This window comes from Drosophila guanche, unplaced genomic scaffold (genome assembly GCF_900245975.1).
Source record: "Drosophila guanche unplaced genomic scaffold, DGUA_6, whole genome shotgun sequence".
NCBI lineage: Eukaryota > Metazoa > Arthropoda > Insecta > Diptera > Drosophilidae > Drosophila > Drosophila guanche.
The window spans coordinates 961,606-977,865 of NW_022995755.1; the positions used below are offsets into that span (position 1 = coordinate 961,606).

The 16,260-nt window shown below is 46.5% G+C and overlaps 5 protein-coding genes across 6 annotated transcripts; 3 read left to right on the forward strand and 2 right to left on the reverse strand.

Moving 5' to 3' along the window:
• The first annotated feature begins 3,190 nt into the window (after nt 1-3,190).
• LOC117589931 (protein FAM50 homolog) lies at nt 3,191-4,398 on the forward strand. Its single transcript, XM_034282215.1, has one exon. It carries the CDS (start codon nt 3,261-3,263, stop codon nt 4,341-4,343), a length of 1,083 nt encoding a protein of 360 aa, XP_034138106.1. The 5' UTR covers nt 3,191-3,260; the 3' UTR covers nt 4,344-4,398.
• Nucleotides 4,399-4,639: 241 nt separating this feature from the next.
• LOC117589932 (N-acetyl-D-glucosamine kinase) lies at nt 4,640-9,155 on the forward strand. Its single transcript, XM_034282216.1, has 5 exons — nt 4,640-4,793; nt 5,429-5,545; nt 7,540-7,750; nt 7,806-8,031; nt 8,248-9,155. Exons 2-5 carry the CDS (start codon nt 5,520-5,522, stop codon nt 8,841-8,843), a joined length of 1,059 nt encoding a protein of 352 aa, XP_034138107.1. The 5' UTR covers nt 4,640-4,793; nt 5,429-5,519; the 3' UTR covers nt 8,844-9,155.
• Nucleotides 5,392-7,080, reverse strand: LOC117589930 (serine--tRNA ligase, mitochondrial). The gene has a single exon (XM_034282214.1). It carries the CDS (start codon nt 6,945-6,947, stop codon nt 5,685-5,687), a length of 1,263 nt encoding a protein of 420 aa, XP_034138105.1. The 5' UTR covers nt 6,948-7,080; the 3' UTR covers nt 5,392-5,684.
• Nucleotides 9,156-9,234: 79 nt separating the features above from the next.
• Nucleotides 9,235-14,162, reverse strand: LOC117589929 (cytoplasmic FMR1-interacting protein). Of its 2 annotated transcripts, none has more exons than XM_034282213.1 (9): nt 13,851-14,162; nt 11,940-13,771; nt 11,590-11,882; nt 11,417-11,529; nt 11,156-11,355; nt 10,562-11,097; nt 10,403-10,497; nt 9,958-10,344; nt 9,235-9,885 (listed from the first exon to the last, which is right to left on the reverse strand). In XM_034282213.1, exons 1-9 carry the CDS (start codon nt 14,055-14,057, stop codon nt 9,676-9,678), a joined length of 3,873 nt encoding a protein of 1,290 aa, XP_034138104.1. In that variant the 5' UTR covers nt 14,058-14,162; the 3' UTR covers nt 9,235-9,675. The 2 variants fall into 2 exon arrangements, with proteins under 2 accessions (XP_034138104.1, XP_034138103.1); XM_034282212.1 differs by having other exon boundaries at nt 9,235-9,888; nt 13,851-14,161.
• A 472-nt stretch (nt 14,163-14,634) lies between these two features.
• LOC117589623 (39 kDa FK506-binding nuclear protein) lies at nt 14,635-16,175 on the forward strand. Its single transcript, XM_034281710.1, has 3 exons — nt 14,635-14,786; nt 14,970-15,182; nt 15,280-16,175. The coding sequence occupies exons 1-3, from the start codon at nt 14,771-14,773 to the stop codon at nt 16,095-16,097; spliced, it is 1,047 nt and encodes a 348-aa protein (XP_034137601.1). The 5' UTR covers nt 14,635-14,770; the 3' UTR covers nt 16,098-16,175.
• Nucleotides 16,176-16,260: the final 85 nt, after the last annotated feature.

Here is a 16,260-nt window from a genome sequence, read left to right on the forward strand (position 1 = left end):
GGGGGGGTTATTTCAGTTCAAAATCGCGGCTATACGTACTATTAATTGCCTGGTCCTTGGACTGCAATTCTTAGAGCGTGCACCTGGCTTAACAGATTGACATTTTGAACCCCATCTCTGCCGTAGGGAATAGTTTTGTGTTCTGTTAACGCTTCACCGGGGTCCAATGAAGCGGAAGAGGTTTTGGCATCGGAGAGTAATAAAAAATGAATGCAAATACTTTGTTGGCACACGAGAGACACGTGCAAAGTTGCACTCTGTTGGAAAAATGTTAGTTAGGCAGGACCAAAAGCTGATTGAATTTCCATATAATTATATTTTGTGCGTAAAGCCAATTGAAATGAGAAAATAAATTAGTTAAAAGGGGAAAATCATGCACTTGGCCAAATGATTAATGCTTGAAACAAACAAAACAAAAAAGGCGCCCTGCAATATCTATATTAATGGAACACTCAAAAGAGCGTTGAGTGAGTGTTTCAATCAGGGCACATCAATCGATATACTGAACGTAAATACATTAATTTCCCATTATCTGTCCTTAAATATATTAATTGTGCCTCATCTATTAGTGTAATGACTGTGCCAACTGCTTTGCTTATCGATTTTCTGCATTAATTCCATTTACAAATTAAGTTTTAATCATCTTCAATTGACTTCTTTGTCCAACCGAAAAAGTTTTTGGCAACTTTCACAAGTTCTTAGCTGTCTGCCCAGAAACAAATGACGAAAATTGCTTACGAAAATTGGTAAACTCTTGGCAGGACTTACCCTAGCTGCAAATGCAAATGCAAACAGAAAGGGGCCAGCATAATCTGTTGGCAAACTAATTTTTGGCCAAGACTATGCGAAGGGACATGTGAGTGCCGCAAAGCCAAATCCAAAGCCAAAGCCAAAGCCAAGTTAATACAATAGAACTAACAGAACGTGGGCGAGGGTAAAGTTTGATTCAGAACCAGGGCGAAAACTTTGCCATTGTTTCACTGGCCATGAAATTAAAGCCAATTGCCGAAATGTTGGCTGCACCGTGAGGGCTCCCTGCCGTCCTACACGGGAATTGCTTAGGAATTCAGCTGGACAATTTACGAGCTGCTCTGCTCCTGTGAGACATGTACCGGTTACGTGGCTCCCAATCCTAGTCCAAGTCCCAGTACTGCTCCTGCTCCCTCTGTGTGTAGTGTGTGTGGAAATATAAATGCCAATAAATGAATTATCGCCCGATAAAGTCATTGTCGCCATTAATTATGGCACAGGATGCTTAGTCGAACGGCCTTTTAATAGTTTTTCGCACGCCCCCGACTCCCCACCCCACCAATTAGCCGCAGCATCCTGAGAATTCTGTGGCACTACTGCCCCAAGGGGTGGCAGGGGTGTGGTTGGGGTGGAATTCAGATGAAATATGCCAGGAATGAGCTCTAGTTTTATGACAATGTTTGCTGCCTGGATAACGACAGAAGCGTCTGGGCCATGAGCTTAATGCGTTGCAACAGTTAATGATTTTATTGGCACTTCACTCGACTTGCGTGCTGGGTGCGGTAAAGGGCAAACAGAAGGGATAGGGGGAAGCTGAAGTGGAAAGGACATGAACGAGGAGCATCCTCATAAACAGGCAGTCGGGCAAAAATTTATGACTCGGCCTCATGAATATTATCAATGTCAAGAACAGAGAAACGCCAACGCAGACGCCATGTATAGTCTGCGTATCCTTCAGCCTTCCATGCCGTTGTCTCATCTTCATCTTCGTTGCCGTCAAGTTAAAGTCAGAGCAGTGCCAGCCAAGCAGAAATCTGAGTGCACGCTGGCCGGATGGACGCGGAAGGGACACTGCATGAAATTGGAAAAGTCGTTCGCTTAGCTTAAATGGCATTTCAATTTGGCACTTCCGCCCAACGCCTGGCACAGCGCGACGCTGGCGCCCATTGCCTGGCGCTGGCACTGCTCTATGTCCCTAATGTCCTTGCTTCCTCAACACAACACAACACAACACAACACGACACGCACCACCCAAACAGAAACACTCTCTCCCACGGAGCACTGTCCCAGCCCAAATGTAAATAAGAGCCTTTGGGTTTTCAGTTACTGGTTTCTGGCTAATTACACGTTACAATTCACTTAGGCCATTTAACTGCTGCTTTCAAATTTGAACAATTTTTGGGAAACACTTTCGCGGCGAGCCACACGATTGCGCGCGTTCATCCAAAGAGTTTGAAAGTTCCGATTCTAACTAGTATTCAATATTTATTGATGGGGTTATGTGTGTATATTTTTATGATTTTATCAATATGGATATTTTTTATTGGATTTATCAACGGAACTAATTTTATAAATTTCGAACAAAATCCGACACTATTTGTGTGTTTTCTTGTCCGCGGCACGACAAAGATTGCCCCAATCCCCTATCTGGCGTACTGGCAGGGGCGACCGTTTCGAATGTTGCCGTTAGGCCCCGTGTTGCTTGCAACATTAGTAAGTGGCGTCGTAGTTGAAAGTTCGCCGGAAGGACTTTAAAGGACAAAAAGCTTTTATCAAACCAAAAGTAACTGACAATTCGCACACTGACAGTAGATAACTGCTATGGCAACGTGTTGCGTTTTGCAGCACTACAAACTAGTTCCACTTTTTACATAGAACTACCGATAATTATTAGTTTTTTTCTTATTTCGCAAAGAATCCAATAAAAATAAGTCATGAAAACTAGCCAATCTTAAAATTAACTTTCAAGTAGTAAAGTCTTTGCAAGCAAGCAATATTAAACAGAAGATCAAATCGAGGAAACTGGTTTAAGATCAGTACATTTAGAAGATATTTTTTGGTATATTTCTGAGGGTCAGGCGGTGTGTTTTCACTCTGACCATTTGGTAGCAGGAGAGGATTTCCCTGACCGTATAGACACAGGAGAGGGTTTCCCTGACCACTATATGAAAAGTGAAAAAAAAAATTTGTAGAATATGAGGTCATTAGGTATACAATCCAATAAAAAGGAGTATTTATAATAGACCAAATTGATTCTTTAATCGGATAAAATTATTGTTTAATAGTTTAAAGTCTGTGCAAGCAAGAAATATTAAATAGAAGATCAAAATCAAGGAATTTGATTCAGACGACGGTATATTTACAGTATATTTCGGTTTATTTCTAGGTGTCTGGCGGTATATTTTATCGATAAGTCCGCGGCCCCACTGGTCACACTGATCAAAATAAATAAGAAACATAAATAAATAATTTGTTCCTCTGATTAAAAACGAAACAACCGACGCTAAAACATGGCCCACTACAAGGGTGCCGCCAGCGAGGCGGGGCGAGCCGCCCAACTGATGAAGAAGCGCGAGATACAGCAGCAGGAGATCGAGTTTCGCAAGAAGAAAATTGAGGAGGAGCTGAAGCTGGACAAGATTGAGAACAAGTTCGCTACGCACTACGATGCCGTTGAGCAGCAGCTCAAGACCTCGACCATCGGTCTGGTTACGTTGGATGAGATGAAAGCCAAGCAGGAGGACATAGTACGCGAACGGGAGAAAAAGCTGGCACAAAAGAAGGACGAGAAGGACCGCGAGAAACAGCGTGCCCTGGAGGCCATTCAGGCCGAGAAGAACAAGCAAAAGCGACAGATTCAGGCATTATCTTTTAATCTTGCCGACGAAGACGAGGAGGACGATGAGGAGACCAAAGAAGACGACGACCTCGAAAGCGACAAGGAAGAGGAGGAGAAGCCGAAAGTTGCCAAGTGGACAGAGATGCAAGACGAGATCGTGCCCCTCAAACGGAAGAAAATCTGTAAAAATCCCGATGTGGACACCTCCTTCCTACCCGATCGGGAACGCGAGGAGCAGGAGAATCGACTGCGCGAGACCCTGCGACAGGAGTGGGTAATGCAGCAAGCGGAGCTCAAAGACGAGGACATTTCGATCACATTCAGCTACTGGGACGGCTCCGGACATCGTCGCAATGTACAAATGAAGAAGGGCAACTCTATTTACCAGTTTCTGCAAAAGTGCCTGGAGCTGCTGCGCAAAGAGTTCATTGAGCTGAAGACGGTCATGGCCGACCAGTTGATGTACGTGAAGGAGGATCTGATACTGCCCCACCACTACTCCTTCTACGACTTTATCGTGACGAAGGCTCGTGGTAAATCTGGTCCACTGTTCCAGTTCGATGTCCATGACGATGTGCGCATGATAAGTGATGCCTCCGTGGAGAAGGAGGAATCCCATGCCGGCAAGGTGCTACTTCGCTCCTGGTACGAACGCAACAAGCACATATTCCCCGCCAGCCGTTGGGAACCGTACGATCCCACCAAATCCTACGACAAGTACACAATCAAGGACAAAGACAAGGCTAAAAAGTAATTTTAATGTGATATTTTCTTCAATTAATGTCATACCTCAAATAAAACCTTAAAAATCATAAAATTGAGGAAATGTTCGAAATGTCAGTCTAAATTTAAGTCAGTCCTTGTTGTAAGCCCATGGAATGTCTTTGGCCGGATATCTAAAAATATTATTATATAGTTCAAAAATGATTTAAATATTTTTACACAAAACAGCACTTTGTGTAAAAATCTACATGTTAACTACACATTTTGCTACATATTTATGTAATTATGTATATTTTTTCGACAAGTCCGCGGTCACACTGGTTGACATTATCAACAAAAAATCAAAATCTTCCAAAATCGTACGCGCCACTAAAGTTTAAATGAATATGTTGGCGACCAGGCGCCGTATTTTGTTTTGAGGCTTTGCCGAGCGCGGACCGAACGACGAACAACGAACATCAGCGAAATAAGCTTTTGCCGGGTAAGAGCTCCAGCAGCTGCGGTGGCTCCGTGTGAATATAATAACAATAACAATGCTTGTGGCTAATTTATTCTCCGCTCCTAATCAACAAATGTAATGTTTGTGTGTTGTGGGCTTGTGGGGGTGGTGTTATGCCATGTGCCAATCCAATAAAAACGACAAAAACAACAATGTGCACTATTTACGACGTAGGCAAAAGATCGAAACGGAAAAGGTTACGAAGCGCTGAACAAAAGTGAGCGGGAATATTGTTAAGAAACTTGTTTTGTGCTGCAAACAATTTTCACTCTCACTTCGCGTGCGTACCAGCGGCTCAAACACAGTGAAACATGCTTTGTGTGGAATTTTAATAGACCAACAGACAGCAAAATATTTGGCATTATTTATGAGCATGCAGACCCACAGCTGGAATGAAGTGTGGAGTTGGAGGTGACCCCTGGTTGTCCAGTTTTCATCCGTCAGCGGATTCTTTGTCGCTGAGTGGGGTGGGGTTGGGTTGGGTTTGCAAATGTTTTAGATTTATGAAACTCGATAAGATATAATTAACAACCAGCTGGTGTGTGGCTGTTTGAGATGCGACTGGCGTTAATCACCAAAGTATTTATGGCTTAATTGTGTTTATTTTTTTCTTACAGGACTTGTGTGTGCGCGCTGATAAACGATTCATCTGAACCGACAAGCATTCCAGTTGGGAATACATTACGGCCCGAGCAGCTAACATTTAAAATGAAATATTTCGGCGGCGTCGAAGGGTAAATAATTCCACCAGTCGTGATAACAGTCTTGATTAGCCGCAGCCACGACTTATCATTTGCATCTTCTAGACAGTCCTTACTCGAAGCACTTCAATAACCACATGTCTTAGTTTCTTAAACTAAAAGGGCGTAAAGATTAGGAGGCTGCTTTGATGAACTTCACTAGCTTCGTTTCGGGTATTCTCTTGTTTCTCGTGATAGACTCTTGACCATCCATGAAAGGTCTCAAGACTGTGGGTATCTCAATGGAGTCCTCCCTCTGGTACGACTCCAGCAGGGCAATCAGCAGACGTGGTATGGCTGTCGCCGTCCCGTTGATGGTGTGCGCATGCAGTACCTGTCCATCGCTGTCACGGCGGTACGTGACACCCAGCCGCTTGGCCTGATAGTCCGTGCAGTTGCTGCAGCTGGAGATTTCGCCCCACATCTCTCGACCGGGCATCCACGCTTCTATGTCGTACTTCTGGTATGCCGGCGCACCCAGCTCACAGGGCGGCATGTCCAGCAGTCGGAAGTTAATGCCCAGCTGCTTGAACAGGTCCAGCTCAATGTTCTTGAACTCCTCCAGCTCGGCCTCGGACTGACCGGGAGTGCAGATAGCGAACATCTCCACCTTGGTGAACTGATGCACCCGATAAATGCCTTTTTCCTCCTGCAGACCGGATGTCTCCGCCCGGTAGCAGCGACTCACGGCGGTCACCTTGAGCGGCAGCTCCTCCTCGGTCAGCACCTTATTAGCGAAGAATCCGGCCAGTGCCATTTCCGATGTCCCAGAGAGACATTCGCCCGTGTCCAGCTTGTAGACCTGAGTGCGTTCACCTTCGGTGCGCATGCCACACGACTCGATCACTTCCTTGGGCAGTATGTCCGGCACGGCGATCAGCTGGAAGCCATGCTTCGTGACCGACTCGAGGGCATACTGTATTATGGCCTGCTCCAACGTGGCCAACTGTCCGGTCAAGTAGTAGCTCTTGTGGCCCGTATAGTTTCCCAGGTGGTCCATGCGATACAAGTTCAGCGAGCGTGCCAGCTCCGAGAACTCCTTGGGCTTGGGGGGCATCTTCCGATGCACGTACTGTGCCAGCTCCCGCGGCTGTTCCCCGTAGTCCAGCAGTCGCGGATGTGTGGCATTGGGCAACTGCCCCAGTTCCTCCGCCAACTGTTGCTCCACGCTCCGATCTCCGCCCACAGAGGCTTCGATCAGCTTACGGATAAGCGGCACGTTGTTTCTGTGATGGCGCAGCACCGCATTCCTTTCTAGCTCATCCAGTTGGGCACTGGTTAGAGCCGGGTGCCCTGCCGCTGTGGGATCATGTGCTTGAACTGTTGTTGTTTTTGACGACCTTTGGCGGCGTAGCAGCGGCAGCAGCAGTTTCTGAGCGTTAGTCAGCAATTTCATCTTGATTAATTAAGCTTTTTATTGCCCGGTCAGGCGACAGCAAATTGAATAGTTAACTGAACATTAAATGCTTTTCGCCACACAAAATGATAAAGAATTTCACCCGCGCCGCCCCGGTTGTTTGGTAATAACTTAATCGAGTTGGCAGCGCCTAGCAAGGCCACGGCGTTGCCAGATTAACTGTGCCTTATCAATGTAATTATCGAAATTGATATCGATGGGAAAGTAACGTTAATTGTGCCCCTATTTCCTGCTTATTTCTTTTTAGAGTCATAGGAAGGGCCAGACTTTCTTTTAACATACCCGCATGCAAGAATAGTTTGATTGGGAGATATCTCTATGCTCCCATTTGTGCGTGTGGACATGTTTCTTAAGTGAATTCATTTATCAATTGAAAGTTCAATTCCAATTTGTCGTCGCTGTCGTTGTTAATTTAATTTGATTTAACCGACATATTGTTCGCCGGTCACGACCCTTAAACACCTATTGTGTAAGAACAAGTGTGCTTTCGTATGGGAGGGGGAATGGCAGATCAGGCTTAATGGTTTAATGAATAGAAGTCATTACTCTGTCTCTGTCCTGTCCATTGTAGCGGTGCAACGCACTCCAGGCTGGTCATCTGTGATGAAAGTGGACAGTCCGTGGGCTCTACAAGCGGTCTGGGCACCAACCACTGGGGTATTGGCATACCGGAATGTGCACGACGCATCGCCGACATGGTGGAGCGGGCCAAGGAGGAGGCCAACATATCGAAGGAGACTCCCCTGACCAGTTTGGGTCTCAGTCTGAGTGGCTGCGAGCAGGTAAGTTCTCTCTGCCAAGAGGCAAGTGCAGGACAGAGATAATCTTATGTAATAGGAAGCCACCAATCGAGAGCTGGAGCAGGAGCTGCGCAACACATTCCCGAACCTGGCCGGTAGCTATGCTGTTTCCAGCGACACCATGGGCAGCATGTACACCGCCTCCTCCATTGGCGGCATGGTGCTCATCTCTGGCACTGGTTCCAACTGCTTGCTGCGCAACCCTGACGGATCCACCGCCAACTGTGGCGGATGGGGCAACTTCCTTGGGGACGAGGGCAGCGGTGAGTGTAATCCGGAATGGCCATAGACACTTATCAGCTAATGGACTATGTCTGTTTATTCGATTTCAATGCTCAGATTATGCGCATCAATTGCGATTAGGATTGTCTGATAGCAGCGTCGATTGTCAATAACTCAGTGCCACGGCTGTTGGTGTTGTTGATTTCGACTTTGATCATAATCATAATAAATCGAACCCCCATTTGTGTCATTCCCAGCCTGGTACATATCCTATCGCGCCGTAAAGGTTGTCTTTGATGATCTGGATAACTTCGAGAAGGCGGTGGCTCCCGTGGACAAAACTTGGGCCCTCATCAAGGAGCACTTCAGCATTCAGACACGCTACGACATGTTGTCCCATTGCTATGCCAAGTTTGATAAGCCATTCTTTGCCAATCTGTGCAAGAAACTGGCCCAAAATGCGGAAAACGGCGACGAACTATCATTGAGTCTGTTCAGCGAGGCTGGCGTGCATCTGGCACGCATGATCATGGCCCTGTTGCCCAATGTGCACGAGGAACTTGTGCAGTCGGGCGACCTGAGTGTGGTGTGCGTTGGTTCGGTGTGGTCCAGCTGGAATCTGATCCAGGAAGCCTTTACCAAGGAGTTGGCCAAGCAGAGCCTCAAGTTTAATCTCAAGCTGGTGCGCATCACCAAGAGCAGTGCCTACGGTGCCTGCTATCTGGGTGCTGACAATGCCGGCTTTGATCTGCCGCGCAACTATTCCGACAACTTTACAGTATTGCACACAATCTCCAAGTGCGGCAAAGCCACAACGGAGAATGGCGTGGCCAAAGAGTCCTGCAAGTGCTAAGACAAACCATTGACAAGATTCATTCCTAAATTCATTCCACGCGCAAGATTAAGGAATCGTTTCTTTTTGTGTGTTTTTTGGGGTTTGTTAGAAATACGTATGAAAATTTTATTCGATAAAGTTCATTGTATTAAGAGTGTGTGTGTGTGTTGTTCGTGTTGTGTGTGTGTTAATGTTGGCTGTCCTGGCTGTTTACATCTTCCATTAATTAAGTAATAATACGAGTATGTATTGATTTCATTTTCTTTTACGTTCGCTGCATCTATTTGTTTAATACTTTTCGATTGTATTTAAAGCCAATTCGTTTGTTTATCTTTTGCCGCTATGCTCTATGCAATTCTTTGGCTAATTTGATTCTCAAATTTTCTGGAGCAAAAGCAAATTAAGAATATTAAGCATGAATGTTTTTCTTTTCTATTTGTAGGCCAAAACATAATATCTTAGGGTTCGTTCTTACAGTAGAGTATTTGGGGATAATATACGAGAGTAGAGAGTAGCTATGGGGAGGGTGGGGAATCAATATTATATCTAGTAAATATATAATTGCTTGCATAATACATTTGACATACTGTACGACGACCATACCAAACCAGAAACTATGTTCAATCAGTAATAAAATCGAAATTCAATTAAGAACGAAGTCTAAGCGAACATTTTGTCAGTGCAGCTCATTGTCCAAAGGGTTGGCGGTTTGGCTGTTTTGGTTTCTACGCGGCTATCATCGCATCGATTGCGATTTATTTGCGCTTCCCGACGGCGATATAAACTGTGATTAAGTATAACTTATTTGTATACGATTGGCTTAAATGCATCTTCGGCAAAAACGTGTGCCTCAATTATTCATGCTCTGGCGCAGCTTTTGTGGATCCTGGTAGTGTGACGACGAGGATATAACCGACGGATGCTGTGGCGGTGGAAAGCAGCGCACGTGCTCCACATTCGAGCCCTCACCATCGCCGCCCTTCAAATATTTGTTGAGAATGGAGAAGATTTGTGAATTTAATACTTGGAAACGTCGAATACGATCCACCATTCGCTTCAGTTGCTGCAAAACAAAAGGAAGCCCTAAATTAGTTGTTTGTTTCAAATGAAAACTTTCTCAGTGACAACTTACAATTCCCTTGACATCCTCATCCTTGCCATCAACGCGTTGCACTCGTAAAATGTGATAGCAAAAGTCGAGCGCCTCAAAGCGTCGCTGCTGACCCAGCAACACGATCATGACACAACCCGCCCAGTTGAGACCCTCGCCAAAGAGCTCCTCAATTGTGTACTCTGTGCCACGTACAGGAATGCAATATACAAACTGCAATGCAGACCAGAGGCGATGAAACTCGGAGCACTCGTCCACATGGATGATGCCATTCGCTGGTGGCGGGCCACACCACACTGGATCGTCCAGGTAGCTCTTTACTCGATTGAGTATCACTTCAAATATACTCAAGCCGCAACAGAGACGCTCGCGTGTCAGTAAATCACCCTCGCGAGCTATCATGGCTTGCTGTAGATTGAATTTCAATTAGCAAAAACACCCAGGAACCAACTCGCTGCTTGCTTACCTTGGCAGTGCCTATTTTTTCCACATTCGAGACGATTTGCAGGTTGGCAAACTGTGCCTCCAGACGCTTTTGTTTGGCTTCAGGTTTCTCGTTTTCTGCAAAGAAAATTGCAGAAATTATACAGATACATTTCCAGCTGTTAGTAGAGTTTTAACGCACCTTTGCAGAAGGGTCTGGGGAAAATGTTTTGAAAGAGAGCCGCATGGAGCAGATCGCACACCTCCTCCTGGGATAAGGCCTGCTCAATCAGCAGGCAAAAGATGATGCAATTGCCAAACTCCCTGAACGACTGGAACAGCTCCGTTTTCGTGTCCGGATATTGCACAATGTCCGTAAGATGAGCCTGATAGTAGCTGAGCACGCCGGGCGATCCGTACTCGCAGCGCGGTAATTTGCAAGACTTGGGCATGGCAATCATGAGCGTTTTGGTGAACTGCAGCAGCGAGCCTTGGATCAGCGGCTTGACAATGTCCTTTAGTATTATGTCCATGACAACGGCAATGCCCTGGTAGCCAAGCAGCCGGCACATGGCATGGAAATGCGGCGAACCAACGAAACCAGTGTACTGTCCATACTGCGTGGAGTAAGCGGCATTCAGCTGCTTGGAACCCCACAGATAGTAGTGAGACATCTGTGGCGGTTTCTCACGCTGAATGGGTTGCGTCGATGACAAATTCACTTTGGTGCGAATGAACCTAAATGGGAGGGACCGTAAATATGGCATTTATGGCAGAAATAGATTGAAAAACTCACCGATTAGTGGCTGCATTATAGCAATAATTGACCAGGAAGTCATAATTCAATTCCACAAACACATGCAGCGTAATCCGACCGTATGGGGCGAGGACATTGTGATTAGCCTCCTTGACCATGCCATCGAAATTGTCCAGGGCCAAGTATTTGCTTAGCAATTTGTGACAAATACGATTGGCCTCCAACAAGCCCTCGAGCTCCTGCAATGAAAGAATTTGAATATGAGAGATAGATATGCAAATAATTAAATATTCAACCTACCACAATGCCCGTAATGTCATTGGCTTCAAAGCGACTGATGGCCAGCTCAATGCTCTTGTGCATATTGGCGTTGATGCGTTGGGTGACCAATTTGTTCAAGTCAATAGAACGGCCTGGAAAAGCAAACCCGTTAATGATTCTCATCCAAAAGAGCACTTTAACATTGTACATACCCAACAGCTGCACATGTCTTTGTTTTAACAGAGTTTCGTAGCGATTGTTGCGTGGATACGATTGGAAATTAAAGCCGAGCACCTCGCACTCAAGGCGGAAACGTTTGTCCAAGAAAATGCTGCCAGCCAATTGTTTATAGTGGGCAAAGATCTGCTCACTCAACTTGTAGACAAACTGATCGAAGCACAGGTTTACCTCGGCCTCTACCTCGTCGTAGAGGAACTGTTTGCGGAAGACGGTAAGGGCATAGTGTGCCGAATCGTTGTACAGGTCCAACGGGTACAGGACAAACCTAACCGAACAAGGAAATTATTACATATATTCCCAGTCGGAGACGCTGTTTACTTACTCCATCATAGAGGGTTCTTTTGTTTGCAGAATATGATCGGTGAGAATCCAAGGCATAGACATCTCAATGGGGAACTGTATGCGCTTCTCCATGGTTATCAAATCCTTGCACTCTTCGTTGTGCTGATGGCGCACCAAGCACTTGTTGACCTTGCGACCCATTGTCATTTCCAAATAGAACTCGCGGTACCAGAGCTGCGACAGATCGCAGCATTTCTGCAGAGTGTCGCTAAAGTTGAGCAAGTAGCTCCAGTAGAACGATGTGTTGTGGAACGTTTCGATCTGCATGAGGCAGTTGCCATCAATGTCCTTGCGCAAGGTACGCTTGCCGCCACTCTTGTCGGCTGTCAACGACTCCAGCATGGTGCGCACCATGTACAGCTGTGTGGAGGATGGTCCCACATTGAGGCGTGGCACATGGATACGAAAGCCACCATCGGGATCCTTTTTACCTTTTGCCACTGGATCGTCTGTGGGCTCGTAGCCCTTTTGCCAATCCGCGGATGTCTCTCGCACCGACATAATGATGCTCCGAATCAGATCCTTTTTGTTCTTCACTGCCTTGCGCAGTGGTTCGCGCAACGATAGCTGCACAAAGTCCTGCAGCTCGGAGTAAATATTGCGTCGAATAGCCTCACACAGCACCGTCTCGATGCGTGCCATCAGCACCTGCAGACCCTTGATCATGGCGATCACCTCGATCAGTGCAAACTTCTCCTCGGAAGTGTAATTGTATCGTGTGGCCCTTTCGTACTCCTCCGCCTCCACAGGACACTCCTTGTTCTGGTGGTGATCCGTGGGATGGAGCAGCTTCCAGGAGTACAGCTCAGTGACCACACTGGTCCATTCCGACAGCAGTTGCAGGCCGCGAAGGGCCAAGTCGGCAGTAATCCGATTCTCGGCATCCGATGGATTCTCCTTAACCGTGGTGGTCACCTCGTTGGTGTAGCGTGCCAGCTCCGATATGTACTTGACATGATCCTCGCGTATCTGCGGCAAGTGCACCATCAGATCCGCCTGGGGGCTGATGGCATTCGAGCTGGACAACGGCCACTTGCTGGAGTCAAAGTGCTTGCTCCGCTTTATATAGTTGAAGGGTGCGATTTGCATGTCCCCGAAGAGGGGCACCACCTCCAGGTTCTTGAAGATGCGATCGATGCGGTCCAGGCGAATTTTCTTCTTCTGATCCAACTTGTTGATGTTGCACGCATCACTGTCCATGAGGAATAGGCCAAAGCCCATGACCTTCACGAGCATGTGCTTCTCCTCTGGCGTCAAGTACATCTTTGTCTCGAACATGTGCACACAAATGTTGACAACATCCGATAGCAGATCCTCGTAGCCGACAATCTTTTCCAGCGTGTCTTTGACAGTGTCGCGAATTTTGTTCTGCGTGGCCAGAAACATGGAGAGATTCTGCGACTCCTGCAGTGTGTGCGAGTCGGACATCACCTTCAGGAATTGGGCTGCCCGCCTGTATGTGGAATAATCGTTCTTCACGCTCGACTTCATGTTCTTCAGCTCGTCCAGGACGGCAAACATGTTGATGAATTTCCCCAGCGTCAGCAAATATGCTTCCGACACGAAATCCTTGCGCTTTTCCGCGTGGCATAGCCGCTTCACCTCTCCCGAGAAGGCCTCGATGGCCTTGCGTTGGAAGTACATAAAGTTCAGCAGTTTGTTGACCTCTGGGGCCAGCACTTCCACTGTCTTCTCATAGATCTCCACACGATTGGGCTGCTCGTTCGACTTGGGCTGTGGTATGGCCCTCGAACAGCATCGCCAGGTGTAGAGCATGACTGCATGTTTCTGTCCCTCATCTAGCAAAACATTCTACGCGAGGGTGGGGGAAAGTGAAGTGAGTAAGCCAAGTTTTATTCGATTTCTTCCAATTTAGTGCGTCTTATCTTACCAAATTGGCATGCGTAGTCGCCTCTTCTATGTACTTGGCAATTCCTGTGACAAATCCATTGCGATCTTCAAAGTTTGTATCGAAGTTTGCTTTGTAGATAATGGAGCAGGGCTGCGCCTCTATGCATGGCTGCTCGTCGGGCAGCGACAGCTCGTCTAGCACCTCCACATTGGACAGTGCATCGGCAAGCGTAATCTTCTCCGTCATGTTGGGCTCTTTATCATAACTCTAACGGCTTGACTTGATTAAATTAAAAGTTAATAACAAGGCGGGGCAACTATAAATTTTTTTTTTCGTGCCACAAAAACACAGTGTGACCGAGGGCTTAGCGTAAAATATACCGTTTAACCCGTAGAAATATGCCAACATATACAAACATATTTATATTAAATATACCATATTATTACCAATCAGCATATAATTATATCAGAAAGGTTAATACATTTTCTACAAAAAATCAACGTAAACTTTGTGGTACGCTGTCTACGCTGTAGCTACAAACACAAACATGAGGGGTCTGGGAAATAAAGAAACTATAAGGAGGGCCCGTCGTCGGCAGAGTTCTTCGTGTCATTTCCCTTTGTTTGCTTGCCGACTCGGAAGGTTGGGCGCACGCTCCACTGTCGTTTCACTCACACTTACAGCGCAGAGCCTTTTCACTCGCAATTATTGACAGCATTGTTACGTTATCCCTTAAATTGCCGACGGGCCCTCCTTATATAATTGCTTCATGTGTCTTTTATATACTTTTCGGTATTTTTCGACGTCGAGTTAATTATTTTTTGTGGAATTATCGCACTGGTTCGCGCCATTTCATTCTTTTCCAGCACTGTGCACCATCGGCGTCAGCGGCTTCTCTTGCAAAATAATTTCTTCACGTTTTAATTGAATTCCAGCAGAGAAAACTAAATAAATTCAACATGTCGATGTTTTGGGGTAAGTTACAGCTTGTTGATTTAGGTGCAATAATTTCCAAAGACGTGGTGCCCGCGGATGGACGCATGGGCGTCCGGCGTTGTTGCGCCGGCCACGTGCTTGCGGCACGCCGGCAGCGTGGATCGCCACCATTTTAGAGACAAAATGTGTAACATGTTCTATATATCTTTTCGTGCACTAAAGGATTAGTAATGAAGCCTAACCGCAAGTACACCCAGACGATTGTAAAATCGTTCCACATTTCAAGTGCTGCTCTCGACAAGGGAGAGGAGGCCAAGCTGTATTTGACGGCCGACAAGCAAAAATACGTGGTCGCCACAATCCGCAAAGATAATCCACAAGTAACGCTAGACTTGAACTTTAGCAAAGGCGACCAAATCATGTTCCAAACAACAGGTAAGCTGAGTTTATTATTAAATACGTACTCTTGATGTGGCTACACACATTCATACAAATATTAATCTGTGTGTAACCTTTTCTTCTTGCATTGCAGGCGACGCCACTGTTTCACTGCTGGGCTACTTGCATGACGCTGAATCGGAAGATGAAGACGACGAGCAGTTTGATTTGAAGACTTTGTTGCAGGGCAAGGGCAAGGCTGGCAAGAACGGCCAGGAGGAGGAGGATGAAGATGAAGATGACGAAGACGACGATGATGAAGATGTTGACGACAGTCAGATTATCGAAGAGTACGAGTCGTTGCTGGAAAATGGCGATGAAGAGGAAGATGATGAGGAGGAGGACGAGGATGATGAGAGTGAGGGCGAAGAAGACTCTGACGACTCTATTGAAGAGGATGAGCAGCCCAAGCCCAAGGTTGCCAAGCTCTCACCCAAGGCCAATGAGAAGGCTGGAAAAGATCAGAACGGTGTGGCCAAAAAACAGCAGGAGAAGCAGGCAAAGAAGGAAAAGCCCGAGACCAAGAAGGAGCAGCCCAAGCCCAAGGAGCAGGACAAAAAGCCTTCCGGCGGCGAGCGCTCCATAGCCGGTGGTGTCAAAATTCTTGACCTTACCGTCGGTAAGGGCGCAGAAGCCCAGAAGGGAAAACGTGCCACCGTATATTACATTGGTCGCCTCCAGAGCAACAATAAGACCTTTGACAGCATGCTACAGGGCAAAGGTTTCCGATTCCGCCTGGGCGGTGGTGAAGTAATCAAGGGCTGGGACACTGGCGTCATTGGCATGAAGGTTGGCGGCAAGCGACGCATCACTTGCCCCCCGCACATGGCCTACGGTGCCCGTGGAGCTCCCCCAAATATTCCACCCAACTCGGTACTTGTCTTCGAAGTGGAGCTGAAGGGAGTGAACTAAAAATAAACATCATATTAGACTCTGTAATGTAGCATTTAAGGTAGTATTCCACACCGTAAAACTTTTGAGCATCAATTATGAAATGTACACTTTGTATTATGTTGTGTCGATATTTTCTCCTCGGACCTTGAAAATTTATGGTGGGGACACGCAAACTTCTCAA

Bases quoted from the DNA above. Each gene is read 5' to 3' on its own strand.
- LOC117589931 (XM_034282215.1), top strand. From the start codon at position 3,261: ATGGCCCACTACAAGGGTGCCGCCAGCGAGGCGGGGCGAGCCGCCCAA.
- LOC117589932 (XM_034282216.1), top strand. From the start codon at position 5,520: ATGAAATATTTCGGCGGCGTCGAAGG. The intron at 7,751-7,805 runs GTAAGTTCTCTC...CTTATGTAATAG, and splicing joins GTCTGAGTGGCTGCGAGCAG to GAAGCCACCAATCGAGAGCT. The intron at 8,032-8,247 runs GTGAGTGTAATC...TGTCATTCCCAG, and splicing joins CCTTGGGGACGAGGGCAGCG to CCTGGTACATATCCTATCGC.
- LOC117589930 (XM_034282214.1), bottom strand. From the start codon at position 6,947: ATGAAATTGCTGACTAACGCTCAGAAACTGCTGCTGCCGCTGCTACGC.
- LOC117589929 (XM_034282212.1), bottom strand. From the start codon at position 14,057: ATGACGGAGAAGATTACGCTTGCCGATGCACTGTCCAATGTGGAGGTG. The intron at 11,883-11,939 runs GTAAGTAAACAG...TTGTTCGGTTAG, and splicing joins AAAGAACCCTCTATGATGGA to GTTTGTCCTGTACCCGTTGG. The intron at 10,345-10,402 runs GTAAGCAAGCAG...TTCAATCTACAG, and splicing joins AAAAAATAGGCACTGCCAAG to CAAGCCATGATAGCTCGCGA.
- LOC117589623 (XM_034281710.1), top strand. The intron at 15,183-15,279 runs GTAAGCTGAGTT...CTTGCATTGCAG, and splicing joins AATCATGTTCCAAACAACAG to GCGACGCCACTGTTTCACTG.